This window comes from Esox lucius, chromosome 24 (genome assembly GCF_011004845.1).
Source record: "Esox lucius isolate fEsoLuc1 chromosome 24, fEsoLuc1.pri, whole genome shotgun sequence".
In the NCBI taxonomy this organism is placed as follows: Eukaryota; Metazoa; Chordata; class Actinopteri; order Esociformes; family Esocidae; genus Esox; species Esox lucius.
This window is the reverse complement of record NC_047592.1, coordinates 13,693,096-13,714,483: the sequence shown is the minus strand read 5'-3', so window position 1 is coordinate 13,714,483 and position 21,388 is coordinate 13,693,096. Positions and strand designations below refer to the sequence as shown.

General features: G+C 40.1%; 2 protein-coding genes across 8 annotated transcripts; one reads left to right on the top strand and one right to left on the bottom strand.

Annotated features, from left to right (window-relative positions):
• Nucleotides 1-113: 113 nt before the first annotated feature.
• Nucleotides 114-4,686, bottom strand: si:dkey-19b23.8. The gene is made up of 3 exons (XM_010905939.3): nt 4,341-4,686; nt 1,937-2,704; nt 114-1,726 (listed from the first exon to the last, which is right to left on the bottom strand). Exons 1-3 carry the CDS (start codon nt 4,354-4,356, stop codon nt 1,641-1,643), a joined length of 870 nt encoding a protein of 289 aa, XP_010904241.1. The 5' UTR covers nt 4,357-4,686; the 3' UTR covers nt 114-1,640.
• Nucleotides 4,687-14,987: 10,301 nt separating this feature from the next.
• On the top strand, nt 14,988-19,265 carry LOC105031480 (diamine acetyltransferase 2). 7 transcript variants are annotated; one of them, XM_029117691.2, is made up of 8 exons: nt 14,989-15,310; nt 15,431-15,527; nt 15,902-15,953; nt 16,085-16,168; nt 16,735-16,813; nt 17,500-17,557; nt 17,818-17,858; nt 18,197-18,314. In XM_029117691.2, the coding sequence occupies exons 1-7, from the start codon at nt 15,216-15,218 to the stop codon at nt 17,839-17,841; spliced, it is 489 nt and encodes a 162-aa protein (XP_028973524.1). In that variant the 5' UTR covers nt 14,989-15,215; the 3' UTR covers nt 17,842-17,858; nt 18,197-18,314. The 7 variants fall into 7 exon arrangements, 5 of the variants coding, with proteins under 5 accessions (XP_028973524.1, XP_019898904.1, XP_028973525.1 ...); XM_020043345.2 differs by having other exon boundaries at nt 14,990-15,310; nt 16,735-16,836; nt 18,197-18,254; XR_004575368.1 differs by having other exon boundaries at nt 14,988-15,310; nt 17,500-17,858; nt 18,197-18,280.
• Nucleotides 19,266-21,388: the final 2,123 nt, after the last annotated feature.

The window sequence follows — 21,388 nt, the reverse complement described above, 5'->3', positions numbered from 1 at the left end:
TAAAAAAGGAAATAGTACATGCTAACTTCAGCTTAAACAAGCCTCTGCTACCAAGTCAGGGTGTCTTGGATATGTTGCGTCATCACGAAGATAAACAGACATACACACAAACATGCAATAATCATGGTATAAAAGTTTATTGTTTTATAGAATACATTTAAATATGATATGACAAAGATATTAAAAACATAGAAAATATAAAACAAAGCAGGCAGTTGCACTCCCAAGAAGGGTTGTCACCATTTGTAGTTTGATATAAATCTGAATATATAAATTCATTTTAAATAAATGGTTAAAAACATCCATTGACATCACTGACATCACTTGTCAAGTCAAAGAACCACATTAAAAAAAATAAAAACAGAAGCACCTTTCATTGTAAAACATTTGTTGTCACTAAACAAGTGGTAAGGTATAAGTCTAAAAGAGATGACCCCACAGAATGGGAAGAATCTGTCCTATTCCACACCTTCACTTCCATAGACCAGCAGTCTCCAGCATAAACCCTATACAAACACAGCTGGTTAATCATTCAACTCGAATGCAATGCAGCGCAAAGTGTTGTGACGGATTAAATGCATTGGGACTAAGCCGAGGTGTGACGTGACTATTGGTGTTGGTTGTCAGAGACGTCATTATGGCCTGGAATGCGCTGACTTGGCATAATAATGTGTGAAGAGAGTAGTGTTTGGGCGGAAACCAGTATTTGAGCTTAAGGCCACACTAATGCTATGAGGCATGCCGAGCTCCAGAACAACCAAAGTTGAAGCAGACAGGAGCAGGCAAGGCCAGAGCAAGATTTTAGAACTTGTGGAGAAATCCAAGTGGAGAAATGAAAATCAGAAAATTCCAATCTGAAATCACGTAAGCAGCGTTTTCATCCCAGTGTCCCATGTAGAAGAGACACTGGAAAAGTAAGAACCGAGGGTCATGGCAAAGGCTTTTCTTTTTACCACAAGTACAAATATCTTACAAAGCCGCTCAAAAAAAACGATTAACAAAACACACCTCACAACCAGCCCAAGTTCCTCTGTGCTGGTCCGCTCAAAAAAAAGCGTAGATGACGTGTTTGGTTGTAACCACTCAAGTTTACATTAAATCAAATGTTACAAACACGTTATCAGAGTGACTGTCTGTAACCGTCTTAAACCATTCCAGGCTGTGATCGCCACTGACAGACGACATCCTCTCTCAATCAAGGCACCCAAGAGCTCATGCTTTATTCACTGAAGTGTAACTCACATTTCAGAGGGTCAAGGCCACTCTGGAAAACAAGGACCGGAAGCAATGACGGAAATGAGCATTTGAGCCTTGAACTCCCAGAAGCGCACCATGGTAAACCTGACCGGTGCCACCAGAGTGCGATACAACGCTGTAAACCAAATGCCACGTTCACTAGCTTTCCAAATTCAAAGGCCCAGATAGCTAGAAATTACTGTTAATTTCACTCATTTACTAAGAAAATGTCCCATTTGAAAAAGACCAGGAGTTCTCCCTCAGTTAATCCTTTTTTTCAGTGTGGTCCAGTTGAGAACAGTTGTACAATAGTGGTGGGTCCTTGCAGCCCCTTCTGCTCCCAGTGCTGTATTTGATCCCCAGGGCTCTTGCCCAGCCACTGTCACACAAAGACCTGTGAATCTTCAGTGCCAAATGTCTGAGGCGGATCCCTTCCTGGTAATGGCTCTGAGGGGACTATGGGACAGTGAGCTCCTCTTCTTCCAGCGTGCTACAAACAAGAGGGAGTGGGTTAAACAGGCAGGCTGGATTTGATTTAACTCTGCACAAAGACAGGCATTACGCCCCAAAAGGTGAAGACATGCGTTAACCGTCAAATTATCCTATTGGCATGGAGCCAAACCCTTTACAAATCTTCCTAAAATGACTTTTCTATTGATTTGAATTGAATCTGTCAGCTTGTCAGGTCAAGTGCTCTCACCTTTCCCACAGCTGGCTGGTAACGTGAAGCTTTGGGAGGTCGTAGGGGTGGTCGCCATCTCCTCTCCCCCCTTCACACACACATCTGCCGGGATGAGCGTGCCGGTACTCCCCCCTAACCCGACGACGCCGTCCCCCTGCCAGTCGCTCAGTGCCCTTTGGAAGGAGTGGGCCAGGCAGGCCGTCATGTCCCGTGCCCGCTCCGCCCGGCTACACCAGAACACCCGGCACTGCAGCTGCTGCCCGCGCTGTTTACAGATGTACAGGAACACGTTGGGCCTCGCCGAGTCTGCCGCGCAGTACGCAATGTCCTGGAGGTACGTTTTGGTGAGCTGCCGTCCCGTGCTGAGCTCCTTGACCTCGACGTAGCGTGGGCGGACGACGAGCGCGTGGTCTTTGTTCAGCTTCTTTCCGTTGGCGGCCCCATCCAGGAGTCGGGCAATGGCGTCCTGGGCCTGTTCCCGATCCAGGGAGAAGATTTTCTCCGTGCCCAGATAGTGGACTTTGAAGAGGGGGTCGCCGTGTGACAGGGACTCGGTGCGGTCCCGGCGGAAGCGGCGGCGTAAGGCAGCCGGCGAGTTCTTGAGGGTCTGCATCAGGTGGAAGGTGTTGAGATTCATGGTGGACTTGAGGTTGGATGTGGTGCCAGGGGTCAGGGGAGGGTCAGGGTTGGGAGGGGACACTACACAGCCGGTGAGGGAGTCAGTCCCATGTGTTGGGATTGTCACTTTCTCCTTGAATCGAGTGCAGCAAGACTCAACGTCTTCATCTGGAACGCGAAAGAGAGAAACACAAGAGGTTACGTCAAGGCCTGGGTAAATAAATGACCACAAATCAGAAACTTTAACTTCCCACATCGTCCCCCCCCCCCCTTTATCTAGTGATTCACAATTATGACCATGACTCATCACATCAACTCCTAAGCGAGTTTGGAAGAAAGGTTGAGATCATGTGTCCTCCAATGCGCATTTTGCCAAATCATTCTGAGTCTTATCACATTGATCACTCAAACCAGAAGTATATTGACACAGACACGGTTGGGGGAGAATCACACACAAACACACTAACACACAACCTAGGCTGTCAAACTGGAAACAGTCATAGTCCAGTGAGGTGTCCTTTTTCATCTTAATACTCCATTCCTAAAAGATAACTATAGTATGCTTAACCTTCGCCTTGGAAAGGACGTGGAATTCAGTTGGGGAACACTAAAGAACAGGAGAAAGCCTTGTTTCATTTAAAACAGTATTTTTCTTTTACATCAAATATCTATTAAGTGATCTGAAGTATACAGAACATTAGGTGTAAAGCGGAGTGCAAGTTGACGCCATTTTAATTTCACCTTCATTTCAATACCAGTCATGGTATTAAATTGACCTGTGGTCCTGAATGGCACAGTATGCAGGCACAAATTTGATTCCATTGTGACCTAACAAGACACCGTCTAACAGAGGTCATGCCTCAACACACCCCAGCAGGACCTACACTGCTGAAGTTTCCCATTCCCTTGAATGGGAAAGTGTATCCATACGTTTGCCTGGTACTGTACATTCTTTAGCCCTCCCATTGTCTTGAAGTCCGCCAAAACACCTCTCTCCTCTGGGTACACATTGTGAGCGCTGCTGCCAAAGCCATTGTGTCGCACAATCCTTTCCCCTTTCTCCCTGCCCTTCGCTCAACATCCTACAGCCACCCTCAGATGTTGCTTTGGACGGAGAACCGCCGACTGTTTTGAGATGATGGCCATTGTTAGGCGGGCCTTTCTCAGGAAATAGCTTTGCTTTCTACCTCCCACCTCCCCCCAAAACCACCTAAACTATTTCTCCTAAAAACAATGGCATGCTTTGGTGTGTGTGTGTCACGATCAGATGCCAACTGACCAAGACCCATGACTGACCATAGGGACAGATATACACACACACACACACACACTTTTAGAATGTGGTAAGACTGCTTTTCTCTATAAGGTGTTTCAAGTCCATAAGTAAATAGAGTACTGTGTTTCTAATCCCAGATAATGTTCTCGGCTGAACTGTCAATGTGCTGTCCTATCAGCAGCCTGTAAGAGGAATTTGAAGACAGAAAGGACTGCAGTTACCCATTAATACATATGCGGATTTTCTTTCAGTGAAACAGCTATATAGTTATTAGATGGAGCTGAGGTTAGGTTATGGGAAGTCAACAGCATCTCGAAGTTTACTGCCTTTACAAGCTCACACCACAGCTGTACAACATTGCCATGCAATATAACACGAAGACAGATTTAAAACTAAATTAATTTACAAATGCCATAGTTATAATACCGACGAATAACTTAAAGCACTTTCGTTCCCTCTAAAACATAACTGTGACAGTCACATGAAATTGGTTAATCAGACGACTACAAATACTATAGCGCATCTTACCTGGCTGCAGTTTCATGCAAACGATATCGTGTGGCGCTTCTATAAATCTTGAGTGCCAGTGTACACAACTGGCTCAGGTAATTAAGTTATTTACCTGCGTTAAAATGTTCTTTTAGTAATCTCAAATTAATAATAGAAGTCAGACCCAACCAGCAATTTTAAATCAAAGCAGGGAACAACACTGCTTCGCGTCTCTTTAGAATATTTTAAATCCTTCTGAACCAGGTTTGTTTAATATTTACTGACTTCTCAATAAGTATAAAACACGTGGGTAATGTTCGGCTATGAAACTTCGGTACTAAACGCTCACTCTCTCCTCGCCCGTTCTGCTCGGAAAAAGCAAATATTCGACCAGACTAGAATGACTGGTCACGCCTCACCGAGATGCTTTATAAACTGCGAAGGCGTGCCACGGACCGCGACGCAAATTGACGAGGTGAGTAAAAGGGAGGAGTGTGAGAGTAATACGCGCCTGTGTACAGGACCTGATGTCCCCACAAAGCTAGAAAAGCATGAGGTCCCCACAGCCGCTTTTTGGGATTGGGGAAAAAAGTACAATTAGGCATAGTGTTAGCATTGGTGTAACGTTTAGGCGTAGGCATTACCCTTTGGCATGAGTTATTATACGTGAGGACTAAATGAAGTTTAGGTATAAAAGTTAGGATTTCTGGCTCTGGCTTGTCTCAGGGCCCCAAGGAAAGACAGACACAAGTTTGCATCCCTGCTTTCGTGAGAGAAAGATAAACTATAAGACACTTTTGTGTGTACTAATATTTATTTGAAAAATAAATCTCACTTTAATTATTTATTATTTATCTTGCTTATTTTCCTCTGGTTTTGGCAATGTAAACAACCGTTTCCCATGCTAATAAAGCCATTTAAATTTAATTTCGGAGGGATAGGTGCACAAGATGAGAAAACCCCTATATAAGTGAAAATACAAATATAGGCACATTTTGCTGATTATAGTGGTATAACCCACAGTCATCTATTAAGAATAATGTACATGATTCTGGTATAGCAATATGTAAATACAAACAAAACTACAGATCAATTCATTGATAAAGGAAGAAGCACACAATACAAACACCTTCACTTCAACATGAAATCTTGTAAGAAAAGCAAGTTGCTTTTAAAAGGTCATTCATGGTTTTCATGGCCATTTAGTGACACTGATAAGTGACTGCAGTAGTTGAGGCCTATAACAACATCTGAAAACGACTATGGCTCATCAGTACAGGATTGCGTCACTTGTAGCCTCTCGCTAACGAGGGTCTTTAACCCTACTTTCACTGTTCTGTTTTCTCTGTTTATTTTGGGGGCACTGGAACAGCACAGAAGGAAAACATTAAACGGTTCCTTGTGTGTGAGTGTGTGTTTCAGAGGGGAACAGTGTGCCCCTGTCTAATCTGGGTCTGGCCCAGCAGGAACTGTTACGGTTTGGACACCACACCCGCCAAAGTACCTCAGAGGACACAGTGGAACTATTATTGAGCAGCGTTGATGACGCCATGTACCATCGCACATCGTTTGCCTATTTGGAACAAACACGTATACGCCCATCTTATTAACAGTACCAGTCAAAGAGAGCACAAATGCACAATTTTGAACAGGAGTCTGTTTCTAAAATACTTTGTAGAGCTTACGTTAAATTAACTGGAGTTAGTGCATGAACGTTTTTTGCGTTAACAAAGCCTTCTGGAAACTCACCCCAGAGGTTTGGTTGAAGCGGGTTGTGACAGTTGGCTAAATCTGTCAAGCCACCCTGTCTATAGTCACATCATAGAGGTCAGTGACCTCTGTTTGGGTTTCCATGTTTTTCCTGCATCTCTGGAACAGAAGATATTAATTTGGGAGGTGGTGTCAATTTAACAAGCAACCTTAGATGTTTTTCTTTGGGCAACCCCCCACTATCTCCTTCTAGTGGAACAGTATGTAAACAAGGTGTTGCGTAGATTAACCTGTTGAGCCTACAGCATGTGCCTGCAGTATCAACATGGGGACCACAGTTGTAGTATTCTGTCAACTCAGTAGAGTGAATTAAAAAGTTTAGGTTTGTCTGATTGTTTACACGTTTTTATTTTCAGGATATTCTTTCCCCATCTGAATCTCAGTACGTTCTTTTAGCCCTGATGTCCAAAAACACTCTTCTTCTCGAGTCAAAATTTGTCCTGAGATATTGGCTCTGGGTTAATATTTCAGGTGATTAAGAGAGAAACATTGATTCTTGTGTGAACTGTGAAGTGACACACTCTGGAGACACTTTCTCAAACTTATTTTGCCATTGCCATTTTCACAAATTAATAACTGTATGTACTGTAACCATTTCCCTGAAACCGTACTTTTCAGGTAAGTAGTTGTGCCAACTGCAAAGCAACCAATAGCAGTCTAGACACTCTTTGTGGTTTATGTTAAACAAAACTAGGCGTCATGTTCTCAAATGTTTTTTTGCAAATGAGTTACTGAAAAAGGAAGTGTGATAAGGTTAAGGGATGCAAATAGAAATAGCTACCATGATTTGTGGCTCTCAAAACACCATACTACAGTACTTTAATTTACTAGAATGTGTGTACTGGTACAAGCCGTGTGTGTGTGTGTTTGTGTGTGTGTGTGTGTGTGTATTTGTTTGATAATTGGAAAGGCAGTAACACCTGAACCTATTCTAAATTGGGATTATTGTGATTGGTTGTGATATGTCTGGGACTGGGTGAGGTCACTTTCAGACAACTTTACATTTATAAGAACATTGGCTGGGGTCCATTTACAAGTTAGAGAGCCCCCAAGTACTTGCCGTAGCAACCTTCCCCTGGGGGAACCCAACTTCAAAACCATTTGATTGCCATCTACAGTCCCGGTCAAATGTAGCTTCAGAGAATGAATGAACAAGATCCCTCACTTGCCGGGTTGGAATCACCCACACCTCAATGCTGACCGTATGTCTAAGACTGTATGTCTAACACCGTATGTCTTACACCGTATGTCTAACACCGTATGTCTTACACCGTATGTCTAACATCGTATGTCTAACACCGTATGTCTAACATCGTATGTCTAACACCGTATGTCTAACACCGTATGTCTTACACGTATGTCTAACATCGTATGTCTAACACCGTATGTCTAACACCGTATGTCTAACACCGTATGTCTAAGACTGTATGTCTAACACTGTATGTCTTACACGGTATGTCTAACACCGTATGTCTAACATCGTATGTCTAACACCGTATGTCTAACACCGTATGTCTAAGACTGTATGTCTAACACCGTATGTCTAACACCGTATGTCTAACACCGGTGATTGCCAAGTGCCAAATTCAATTAATACGACTACATTTTTGTGTCAGACCCGAACGTCATTGGTCAGACGCCTCCGTGAGACACATAGCTAATCTGCTAGGGCAGTCTATTGTGTTTTTGGTGGATGGAGCTTTACAATAACATTGATGTGATTGTATTTGCTTGATAGAACCTTGTGTGCCTTTGACAATCCTTAATTAATCCTGTATGTCTTTGTAACAACGTGTCAGTCCTTCAATCACCAGCTGTTGGATTTCAGTGTCAATAATCAAAAACATAGATTTTTGCAGATTTACCGTGTGTGTGTGTGTCTGTGTGTGTGCGTGTGTGAGTGTTCGCCTGTTCACCCTTTAAAAAAGGAATTCCAATCAGTGTCCATTGACTTCAGTGAAAACTATTCTAATTCCAGCGAAGGTGTTTCAGATGGAAGACAAAAGGTTCCCACTCACCCTGCCCAACCCTCCCTCCAGCAGAATAACAAAAGCCACTGGACCATGATAGGCCGCTAGCCAATGCCTTCCCAAAAGGAAATGTTATTTGGCTTTCTGGGGAATTAGCGTAAAAGCGGATATTTAAACCATTGTCTCAAAACAGTTATTGACATATTTTCATGCTGGGCCCAATTCTAGGAACGTTTGAAAGCGTTCATGTTCCCAACTCTCCGTTGTGTACACTGAAACCCCACTTAGTTGCATAATACTGACCAAGATGGTGGCCTTTGAAGGGTGGTTACTGTAAGCTCTGTTATGGTAAACTTCCTCAGGATGTCTCTGTCCTGTGTGTTGCATCCTTCTGAAGTAGGCCTAACATATGTGTCTACAGTAAATCACAGACCGGCCTGTTTAAATGTTAACTTAAAATTTACAACAGCAAGAGGCCTCTTATGTTCTGGGCCCACACTTTTTATCTGTACGTATACGGTATACAGCTATGAGATATAGCTGTACAGTGAAAATTGAGTCTACACACCCCTGTGAAAATGCCAGGTTTTTGTGATGTAAAAGAATGAGACAAAGATAAATCATGTCAGAACTTTTCCCACTTTTAATGTGACCTATAATGTGAACAATTCAATTGAAAAACAAACTGAAACCTTCGAGGGGGGAAAATGATAAATAAAAACCTTACAATAACCTGGTAGCATTAGTGTGCACACCCTTAAACTAATACTTTGTTGAAGCAACTTATATCTTTCAACAATGAGATCAACAATGACACCATACCCACAGTCAAGCATGGTGGTGGTTTGTTTTTCAATTGAATTGTTCACGTTATAGGTCACATTAAAGGTGGACAATCAAAACATCAACAGACAGTATTTTATAAGTATAATGTACGCAAGTAGATATTTCTCCATTGATCAATCTGTCTCTGTAGAAATGTATGTCCAAAGCCCAAATGTTAGTCCACCACCAGGCTGGCTATATGAACTCTGTAGCCCAGGACTAGTACTTCCAAAGTTATGCTACTTGTGTTTAATAGTAACACATTCCTGTACATGTTAGCTGGACACACATTTTACCTTGGGCAATAGTGGCAGTGGTGTTGTCAACAAAACAGCAAACAGAGACTAATATACTGAGTTTTAAAATATTTGGGTAGATATTGAAAGTGATTTGAACAACATCATGAATACATCTATTTCATTTTAGCCTGTACAGCCACCATTTCATTAGGGAGTAAATAACTTAATGTAGAATGTCTAAAATAGTTACATTTTCCAGTTTTCTAGGGAAAACAGGCTATGTTAAAGTGACTGTATTTCTGAAAATGTTTTTGTTTTCTAGTAAAACAAAAAAATCAACCAATATGTTTAAAATGTCCATTAGAGTGTGGTTAATGAGTACATTTTATTATGTAAAAAAAAAAAATGTTTTTAAATTAGCTGTTACCCACTGGTTTGTTGGAGTTATTTTCATTTTTTTTGTGTATATATTTTAGTTTAGCTCGCTACCTTGAAGCTGAAGAAACTCGTATTTAGTGTTTGTGATATGTTCTGTTTTTGTGCAGTTCTGTTACATCATAGTACATAGTTAGCATTTTACTTGTTTTGATTACATACTTCAAAATGCCCAAAAAGTGTTGTTAAGTAATGGAGCCTGAGCTTGTGTTTACTGCAGATTTTATTTTTCATGTTTCTTTGACTAAATAGCTACATCTGGGAATAGGCCTGGCCTTCCTTTTTACAGTAAATTATTTAAAATGTAGTCCTATTTAATATCAAGTCAACAGCAAACACTTGGTGGAACTGTATATTATCTGATTTACCGAAAATGGAAGACATTGGGTTATTGTTTAATTTTCTTCTCTAAACGTCTCAGTGCGTCAGACAAAGAGTGACCTGACCTTCTTGAGTCACATGTTTTTTTTTCTCAGACACAGTAGGTGTGAGCCGTGAGGGCTGGTCAAATAAATATGGTTCGATGCCTCATGCTGTAGTGTGCAAGGTTACTGAGGTGACACATGACGACAACTCATTTCCTTATATGGTTTACAGATGAGAGTTTAAAGTCTGCGAACTGGATGCGAACGACTTATAGAGGCATAGTGAGATTGTGTGGGCTTTTTTTCTTCTCCATTTTTCTTTCTCAGCTACTTGCAGCCGAGTTACGTAAGCCCACTGATGATCTAATTTCCCCTTTTTCCGCCCAGACCACCAGACCAAGTAGTGACTGGTAGTTTTTTATGAAGGGGAGTTTATTTTAAATAGACTAGGCTACGGTTGAGAACAAATGTAAGGGTAATTCCTTTACATGTTGCAATGCTGTTGACATTCCTTAAGGTTTGATCTTTTTATAATATGTTACTTCATGGCCTAGGCTACGGTGCTGTCCTGATCTGTCTTGACAAATGTTCATTTATTAACATTAACAAATAATTACAGTTAAAGTCTGCAATCTCCCAATTATGAACACAAATGCTGCTACAGAAACATGCACGTGGAGCTTTAGTAGCCATCCACAAAAAAGAATAGAATGAGAACGACAGAGTAAATGAAAGACAAAGAGAAATAAGAGAGGAAGGGCAACAAGGACAAGTGAGAATGAGACAGAGAGACTGATAGAAAAATCCAGTTATATTCCTGAATTAGTACTAGTAGTCTTTAAATCAGTAAATTGTCTAAGATCAATCTCTTTTTAATGTCATTATCACAACATTGTACCTCAGAACTAAATATAAATATTTTGTTAATAAGTCAATTTATCCCAAAAGAGTATGAATGTCAGCATCAGAATTTCAAGATGAAACACTTTAAGTACAGAAACAATATGGAGATAACATGCATCATTATGCCAAACTCACATTTCTTCTTGACTAAGAGTGCTCTATCTTAAAACCTTTAGGGGGATTTTCATGTGAAGTTATGAACAAAATACTCAAATAGAGTTTTGGGGTAAAATATCTGTGCTCATTGTGCAGTGAGAGAGAGAGAGAGAGCGATAGCGAGAGAGAGATCCTTGTTGAGTAACAGCCTTGAACAGAGCAACGAATAATGCCTTTTTAATGGACTGCTCTGATTCCTATGGGACGGACCGTCAACCTACACACATCCACACAACATAAGGAGTCTCGCCATTAAAATAGCTCCCTTATCACAATGTCCTATATTCCCAATGCACTGGGTTGGGCTGTTCTTTGTGCTCCAGACCATGCTATCTCATCAGAAACGTGCTTACAGCACAGTTTGTCTATCACGATGAATTTCTCCACAACACATAACCAGGAAAAGTCGTAAAACAATCGGTGGGTCAACTCTGTTCACCGTTTGTGCTAACATACAAAAAAGGAAAACTCTCTGTATTTTGAATGTATTTTTCCACAAAATGTAGGTAAAATGTCAAGTGAAATATATAAGAAATGTTTACCACATCACATTTCTGAACCTGACCAAAATATCTAAACATGTTTTTTGCTGGTGAGGTCACTTGGCCAGGAAAACATTGTTATTTTGTGGATTATTTTTATGGACCATGAAACACCTTTTTTTTAAGCCTTTTATATTGTGAGTAAGATATCTTGAAACTGTCTTTTCAATGTCTTTCCAACCAGAGACGTCTTTTCGATATCTTGTACTAATGGGAATAGGTTTATTTTACATTTTGTTATTTATTTATTAGATTTATTAGACAGTTATCATTGTTTTACATAGTGACTTTTTTTTACATTAGACTAGAAGTGGACTGAAGGAGTAGACAGGTGCCAGGTAGACATCGTTGTGTTTATCAGCCTTTTATTTTGAATATCTCTCATTGGCTTTTGTCTGATCCTGTTATCATGAGGTTTGGTGATGACGGAACTGCCATGAAAATACTTTTCAGCTCACTAACCAATCACGTTTTAGACTAAACAGGAAAAGGATGCAGCGTCCTGTGCTGGCCTAAATTATTTAAGAGTTGCAACAAGACGCAACACCAGACCATTCAAACTGACAAAGAGAAGGCCTTGGTGATCAGTTGGCCCATTACAAAACTATACGTAATAAGTAATTTTATTCTCAGTGAAATCAAGAATGTCTATAAATGCAATTAGACACAGGCATCTTAAAAGAGTTCTGGGCCTTTATTCACAAAGTGCCTAAAAGTCGGTGTGCTAATAAGATCAGTAATTCAATAATGAATTAAGATTTAAAAGGCTAAACTGATTGGAATGCTCTTATCAGTTGTATTTAATACATAAGTGTGCCCAGCCTCCAGAAGCCCTGCTTGCAACATGATCCAAATCTTTTTTGGTCAGGGTCTGTAAAACTCTTATAGGCTTTCAGGCTCCTTCACTTTCTCTGAAATTTGTTTTGTTATAGACTTGATTGATAATTGATTAAACATATTTATTTTGGCATCACACAATACCCCATAATGGCAAAACATGTTGATAAGTATTCAGAGAATTTGCCATGACACTAAATTAAGTTAAGATATATCCTGTCCTTTGTTTGGCCATGAGATGTCTCTATAACTTGATTGGAGACTACATGTGGCAAAGTCAATTGATTGTACATGATTTAGAAAGGTAAACCACATTTTACATGGCAGACCCAGCCATGGAGGCTAAGGACCTCTCCATAGACCTTAGAGAATCGTGTTGAGGCATTGGGAGGTTTTAAAAAATGGCTAAAAAATTGAAAGTTCCAAGGAGCACAGTGGGCTTCATCATTGTGAAATGGAAGAAGTTTGAATCCACCAAGACTCTTCCTAGAAGTGGCCCAAAAAAAAAATCCCCAATGCCCTGAAACACACAGTCAGACAACATTTGGCTTTGGGATAAGTCAGTGAATGTCGTTGAGTGGCCCAGCCAAAGCCAGGACTTAAACCCCATTGAACATCTGGGGGGAGACCTAAATATTGCAGATCATTGACGCTCCGCATGCAGTCTGTCAGAACATGGGAGGATCTGCAAGTGAATGTGAGAAACTGTCCAAATGCCCAAGTGAACACTTTGAAACAGAATGTTTGAAAAGCGTTAAATTAGAAGGAAAATACAGCTATTTTGCAACTCAGCACACACTCTTATCCAAAGCAACCAACAGGAAAAATGTGTATTAAGGGCCTTGCTCAGGGACAATAGATGTTTCACCTCAAAACAGCAACCCTTCCATTGCGGACCAGCACAATTATGGTTTAAAAAATATCTAGACATTCTACGGAATTCAAAATATGTATTAAACGTGTATTACAATATGCATGTATATCAATCCTTCTTTTAGTGAAATAATAAAATGTAGGATATTGATGTTGTACATATAATCTTAGCTTTAATATGATCTTAAGACTTTTTCTGCGATCTAGTCCTTAAGGCGAATTATGAGTGTCTTGGTGTCCTACTATGATCTCCCTTTTCTGTCTCTTACCGTTGACACACGTAATATGGCGATTTTACACTTTCCACACAGATGTCCATATATAATTGCATGCGAACTGTAAACTTCCTCTGAAAATCTCCAAGGACGTCGCGCACGTCAGTACTAGTCACAGGGGCTCATGGGTTGATGAAAAGACTTGCAACTCTGCTTTTTCTTCTAATGAAAGAAAGAACTGTTCCAAGACTGGATTGGCTGTTAATAGCTGGCACTAGTCAACCTAGTATTCTTTCCGATGCTTCCTAGTTTTCTAGAACCCACAAGAGGGCGATGCTATCCGAATTATCGGTTGACGCAGTGTCTACAACATGTGCCAACCAGCGTCTATGGCATTTAAATGTGTGTTATTTTTAGATACAAGTAGACGTTTTTCGAAGGGAATATCTTGTCATGACGGATTCGAAGCCCGCGCGCCCCCTCCTGCCCACTTCCTCCCCACCCATCACACCACTGAATACCTTGGACTGTAAAAACCCCTATTTTCTTTTTCGTCCAAATCTAATTTTAGCCGGCAATGGCCAGCCCTTTTCTATTTTTAGTGTAGTCACTTTACTTGTCACTCTATGTGGGTCTAATATTTAACCAGGGGTGCTTGGTAGGCTATTGGTGTTATAAACGACGTTATTTTATAACCTACAGAAGAGGAAATGGAACACAACCTGCAATAGCCTATCACAAAATGTTGTTCTTTTATGTAATCGTTCAAATCATTTATGTCTGATAGGCTTCACGTTTTCACGATAATAACACTGAAAATGAATGGCATTGCATCCATACAGTAGGCTATTTCAGTGCAAAATGCAACGGATGTTTCAGAAGTTTAGATATATTAAAATGATAAAAATACATATGCAACGTGCTTCCAACAGGTGAAATGTATTACTTTTACCAAAAAATCTAGTTAATTAAATACATTTGAAGATAACATATATTGTATAATTAATAGCAAGGATTAAACGGGAAATGATATGTATAACCCTAGAATGACAATTTACAGGGAGGACCATTGCCAGGGGAGGATCTGGGTCAGTTATGTTTATATAGCCTACACGATGTAGTGGCAGTAGTAATAAACAGTAGAATTAATAATGTACTATACACTATGTGATAAGTTTGATGGGTTCGTGTGTGTGTGTGCATGTCAGGGACAAATCTGGGAATTGTGTGTCATTAATGAACGGACAGATAAAAAAAATTGAGGAAATTCATTGTTACTGACATTTGATCATCTTTTATTTTGCAGCCTTGTTTAACGTCGTAATGGCCTGTGGGTATACGATATGTAAGGTCCTGAAGGTTAAAGACTGAAGGAACTTGTGACTTATTCCATGCCTTCAAAGTGGAGCTTGTATAGGATTTCTGTAGGCATGGGTCATGGGTTTATGATGAAACTAGGGGGTCTATGAGTTCCCATGTTCTCCACCTCCACACAGGGGGCGCTATTAGGTTATAAACAACCTCCATTTTATTAAAGATTGTTGAACTATACCAAGATATGTCATTTCTGTAGCCCACGTTAGAAGCAAATGCAACTCTATGAGACTGGCAGAAGCAAGAGCTTATTGGCGTATATTATTTTTATTACAATATTTTCGCTGGGGAACGGTTTAACGTGTGCAAGAACTCGAAACTAACGTTAGCAAAGTGTCAAGTTTACAAAGCGTTGTGCACTTTGTTCTTAAAATAATCTACTCGTGGGAGCAGAGAACCGATTTAGATACATGTTTAATAGATGGGAAGATTTGTGTAACGTAATTTCGCTCCGTCCCCTTCTGCCTGCCGTTGGACTTCCTACTCCTGTACTACCAACTTGGTGGTGAGTTTAAATAACCGGATGCTTCAGATTTGGATCTGGGTTACCCATTTGATCTTTAGTGAAATAATTCATTTCTTTCTCCTTTCTCCTATCTTATCTTATCTCCTTCGTATCTTGTAGCCTAATTCTCTATTTCCTTGATATATTTCACAATATGGATTTCTCTATTCGCCCTGCTACCCTGGAGGACTGCAAAGACATCGCGCGAATGCTTTTGGTAAGCTGTCAGAAATGCTAGCGTGTCTACAAATAAATGTAAACATTTTATTTGTTGTTGTTGTTGAACTATCCCCAACTCTACGATTATATGCAAAGTTAATCTTGTATGCTGAAACCATGTTTTTACATTTACCATGGTATAAATGTTTCATCAAACGTTTTTAACGTCACGTTTTACAACATGGTTCAGCTGGTTGCCATTAATTTGAGACCTCTCTTTTTTAAAGAATTAATTTAATAACATAACATTTAAATCCATAAATATATACTTTTCACATAATAATATCCTTAAATTAAAAATCAATAACATATTCCATGTTGTTTATTGTTTATAAGGTCTAATGTTTATTTGATGTCCTCTTGTGTACTCAGGAACTGGCTGAATACGAGAAAGTATTGGACCAAATCAAAGTGACACAGAAAGGCATGCTAATAAAATCCAACTATGAAAATATCCACTTCACTCAACTCACAGTGATCAGTTATAGTCATGTTAACAGATTACGAAATTAACAGTATATGCACTTATATATCCTTGTCAACTCTCTTCCCCAGATTTGGAGCAGGATGGATTCATTAAAAACCCATTCTTTCATGGTATCGTGGCTGAAGTACCTGAAGAACACAGGAGCAAAGAGGGTGAGGGAAGAACTTACTCTCTGTTTTGAAATATTTTCACATCATTTATCAATCCAAAATGTTTGATCAATTAGCAACATTTCAGAACAGTTATTATGCATAAAACATGTTAGCGCCCTACAGCATGTTCATAAGCTCTTACTGTTACCTAACCATCATCTGGCAGAGTTGCTTCTCTCTGTCTCTTTCAACTAATTACGTAAGCGACCTCACATCTTTTTTATGAGACCTCCTGAAAGAGAAAAGTATGCATTCCTGTTGCCACCAGCCTCTCTTTACCTTCCATGACGTCTCTTTTTCCACATTCAGAAGAGAAGCTGTCTGCCTGGCAACCCTGCTGGACACCTGGTTAATTTTCCTAACAGCCACCTCTTCACATCCATTTTTCTTACTTGTATGTTTGTGTCTATACTTGTGCATGAACCTACTCTTGGGGATAGGTTTGTGGGTATACACACATCGAACAGTATGTGTGAGTTTTAAGAGGGTGTGTTTTTTTTTGAGTGTTCAGCATTATATATACATAATATCCTGAGGCGTTAACCGAAACTGTGTTTTGATTGCAGGACATACCAAGGTGGGCTACGCCCTCTACTTCTACTCCTATAGCTCATGGAAAGGCCGGGCCGTCTACATGGAAGACCTGTACGTAATGCCGGAGTTCAGAGGTCAGACTGAGACGCCATCCTTAGTAATTATGTATCAAAAACTGATCCTAGTTTGGGAATCCTGCTCTAAAACACTGGGAATATGGGCCTTGGTTTTATCCAGTTTTGCTTTCACAAATATGGAATAAGAATGTGTTCTGTGTGGTCTTTTGGACCACTGCTGTAATCATTTCAGGGAACAGAACCGGGAACTGGAAAACAAAATCCAAAAACATAAAAGAAACCAGGATTAAACATGATCTCTTGTGTTCTGAGACAGAACAGTTATTTTTAATGAGAACTATTTTATTTCCTTGATTTTGTTTCCAGTTCCAGATAAAATGGAGGGTACTCACTCACTTTGTCACAAATGGTTGAGTAGAGTTGTCTTTACCAACTGTCGTTTTGAAACTACCACCATAACTTTTGGAAGGTATTTTTATCTGGACCCTTCACTGGCTAATCCAGACCAGTCTAGTGTATTGTTGTTCTACTATTCTGGGGTGCTTCTTATGTGTGTATGGGGTTTTAGTCTAACTGGAACAACCTTTAACAGAGACTGTGTTTGCACACAGGATTGAACTGTGTATCCCCAGGAAAATTGTTCTGTGGACCAATTACACAAAATTAGAACTATTTGATCAATGCTGATCATGTAATAAATACTTAATGTCATTATGCCAGCACTTCAAGCCAAGAAGCATCCTCAATCCCTCTGTCCCAGGCAGACCACCTGCCAAATGTATGTTGCATCATGCGTCCTACACTGCGACTGCGACTCAAACATGAAACAACTAGCTAGCTAGCCTTTTCAATAGCTAGCTCTTTCTCCATTGATGAGCGTAATTTCATTAGTCAAATGTAAAACAAATAGACATTTCAAAGGTTAAAAAGGGAACAAAAATGTACTTGTACATTTGGGGGAGAGTTTGAACCAGTTCAGAAATGTAGCTTTCGATGGTCGACAGTGAACTGTGGTATGTCTCTGTTTTGGTACCACAGGTAAAGGTATCGGGAAGGCACTGATGAGCAAAGTAGCTCAGGTGAGTGGTGCTGCAATGTTACTCCTTTGCCATTAGAAGATAACCCTCTGTTTATATGGTTATAGTAATGACAAAGATTCACCTTGAGAGCAACCGATGTGCCTTTGTGCAGGTTTGTATGAACTTCACTGTAGTTTACCCTGATGCCTTTGCCTTTCTTCTTTTAAGTCCAATATACACTTGAACTGTGTGTCATGAAGTGGTATTACAGTGGTTATTTATGTTTGTGAAAAGGTCAACTTTATCCTGATGCCTTTTCATTCATTATATGACTATATATTACTATATTATATTTAACTTTTTCCTCCCGGTCTCTTACACTCACCCCTGTGCTGTAGCTGGGCCTGGCCGCTGGCTGCTCCCTGCTCAACTTCAGTGTGCTGGACTGGAACAAACCATCTCTTGATTTCTACCTCAGCCAGGGGTGTTCAGATATTACGGCTGACATGGGGTACCACTGCATGCGCTGTGAAGGGGACGAGCTGGAGAAATTAGCCCAGGGAGGCACCTAAACACTGTCCACTATCTTCGGATGACTCGTTACTGTGAATTCTTTGCATTGTTCTAATTAATCTAATTAATCTAGGAACATTGACTAATACCTTTAGGGAAGACATGGTATTTTAAAGTGTTGTACTAACCTTTTAAAGGTTAGTACAAACAAATGTTAGACAGTAAATGAACCAGCTGTAAGTATTTTGACATGACTTGTGTGTATAGTAATGTGTTTCTACTTGTGACCCCATAGCTTTCCCTGAATCCTAAGCTAAGATGAAATGTCTGAAATCTGGCTTAACAAGAACTATGCAATAACACCAAACAAAACAGTAATTTAATTTGTTATTGTTTTAAAGTACTATTTTCCTTAAACAACAAATTACAACATGTTATTCAAACTCAACCAGTGAACTAAGCAAAAATGTTCCAGCCTTGCAATTACTCTTAATGCAGCTACAATACAACAAATGCCACCTTCTGGCATCTAGGTTAGCTTCTTTTGGCTCATGTACATCCTACCTATGGATGCATACAGTCCACCAAAGCCATACACCCTATGTATGCACGTTATCTTAGAGGGTTTGACTGGTGTAATCATTCTACACTAGGCTAGGTGTAAGATTGACCACATGACCTACTCTAATCAAATAGTCGTAGATCTGGCTTATAGAGTCAGAGAGGTGATATAGTTATGAGATGGTAGACCGTTGGCAGTAGAACAGTGATCATTGTATTCGTACTGAAAACTCTTGGGTGCCAAAGCTCTGCCTGTTAACTGTCTTAATGTGGACCGAACCTTATTTGAATAATTTCTTAGATTTTTGATGTGGGTTTGCTAGGCTTGTGAATATGCATAGTCCATGTTGAATTTGAACAGGCATATCGAAATAAAAATAATGTTCAAAGTTGTCAAGATATCATGTGTCTCATATATTACATATACCATTTTTTCCAGAGCTGTATATACAGTACCTATACACTCACCTAAAGGATTATTAGGAACACCTGTTAAATTTCTCATTAATGCAATTATCTAATCAACCAATCACATGGCAGTTGCTTCAATGCATTTAGGGGTGTGGTCCTGGTCAAGACAATCTCCTGAACTCCAAACTGAATGTCAGAATGGGAAAGAAAGGTGATTTAAGCAATTTTGAGTGTGGCATGGTTGTTGGTGCCAGACGGGCCGGTCTGAGTATTTCACAATCTGCTCAGTTACTGGGATTTTCACGCACAACCATTTCTAGGGTTTACAAAGAATGGTGTGAAAAGGGAAAAACATCCAGTACGCGGCAGTCCTGTGGGCGAAAATGCCTTGTTGATGCTAGGGGTCAGAGGAGAATGGGCCGACTGATTCAAGCTGATAGAAGAGCAACTTTGACTGAAATAACCACTCGTTACAACCGAGGTATGCAGCAAAGCATTTGTGAAGCCACAACACGCACAACCTTGAGGCGGATGGGCTACAACAGCAGAAGACCCCACCGGGTACCACTCATCTCCAATACAAATAGGAAAAAGTTGCCTTGTCTGATGAGTCACGATTTCTGTTGAGACATTCAAATGGTACTGTCAGAATTTGGCGTAAACAGAATGAGAACATGGATCCGTCATGCCTTGTTACCACTGTGCAGGCTGGTGGTGCTGGTGTAATGGTGTGGGGGATGTTTTCTTGGCACACTTTAGGCCCCTTAGTGCCAATTGGGCATCGTTTAAATGCCACGGCCTACCTGAGCATTGTTTCTGACCATGTCCATCCCTTTATGACCACCATGTACCCATCCTCTGATGGCTACTTCCAGCAGGATAATGCACAATGTCACAAAGCTCGAATCATTTCAAATCCGTTTCTTGAACATGACAATGAGTTCACTGTACTGAAATGGCCCCCACAGTCACCAGATCTCAGCCCAATAGAGCATCTTTGGGATGTGGCGGAATGGGAGCTTTGTGCCCTGGATGTGCATCCCACAAATCTCCATCAACTGCAAGATGCTATCCTATCAATATGAGCCAACATTTCTAAAGAATGCTTTCAGCACTGTATTGAATCAATGCCACGTAGAATTAAGGCAGTTCTGAAGGCGAAAGGGGGTCAAACACAGTATTAGTATGGTGTTCCTAATAATCCTTTAGGTGAGTGTATATATACATACACACTAAGCAAAGAAAGTTGGAAATACTTTTTGCCTAGAATTATTTTGCTAAGTGGGAAGCACACTCGAAACAACAACATTTCCAAACTTCTAGATCAAGCCTCATTTAGGAAATAAGCACTAAAATATTATTTGGACCAAATTTGACACTGTTATTGACCACCATAAACATTTGTTTAACTCCTCGCTTGATGGACTGATTTTTCTGCCAAGTTGGAGATCTTGCATTGCTTCTTCCTTCTCAGCTGTGTACACAGGAGACTGTTTTTTTTAAACCAGAGACCCTGCATCCCAAAACCCCAGTGAATAGGCGCAAAGCAGTCTCACATGTATTTAGTTTACCTTTATTTACTGAGAAATCAACTGAGACCAAAGGTCTTCTTCACAGGTGAGCCCTGTATTACAACAATAAACGCTGAAACTAAAATAACATACATTAAGTAAAACTATCAAAATTGACAAAAATATAATTCACAAGACATTTAAATTGTCTTAAATGCATGTTTAACATATAATCACTCTGAACAGTATTCCATGAGTGTGGAGCAAAATATTCAAATAGCTATTTTACAAATGAGTGGTTATCAAAACTTTAGGTACATCCCCAGAAATGAATGTCACATTAAATATATGCGTTAAAGCTCCAGAGATAATGGTTGCAGCACTAAGCAATAAGCCAGCAAAGAATCATGGACCCCCCCCCCCCCACCATTTCAGTTATCAGACAAAGCAAAAACCGTTTGCTCTTAACATCAGTATTCCTGCATAATTCTAACATTTATTCTTCTGTCATTTGGGGTAAGTTTCGTTTTTTTATCAATAAAGATCACCTGCTGCAATAAAACGGCAATTAAAAGCATCAGCACTTGCATTTTC

What these genes read in the sequence shown, in the direction of transcription:
- si:dkey-19b23.8 (XM_010905939.3), bottom strand. An exon ending in ACCAGCCAGCTGTGGGAAAG is followed by an intron (nt 1,727 to 1,936) that starts GTGAGAGCACTT and finishes TCTTGTTTGTAG; the next exon opens with CACGCTGGAAGAAGAGGAGC.
- LOC105031480 (XM_010905941.4), top strand. Translation starts at nt 15,216, where the DNA reads ATGTTTAATAGATGGGAAGATTTGTGTAACGTAATTTCGCTCCGTCCC. An exon ending in AGAACACAGGAGCAAAGAGG is followed by an intron (nt 16,169 to 16,734) that starts GTGAGGGAAGAA and finishes TTTTGATTGCAG; the next exon opens with GACATACCAAGGTGGGCTAC. An exon ending in CGTAATGCCGGAGTTCAGAG is followed by an intron (nt 16,837 to 17,817) that starts GTCAGACTGAGA and finishes TTGGTACCACAG; the next exon opens with GTAAAGGTATCGGGAAGGCA.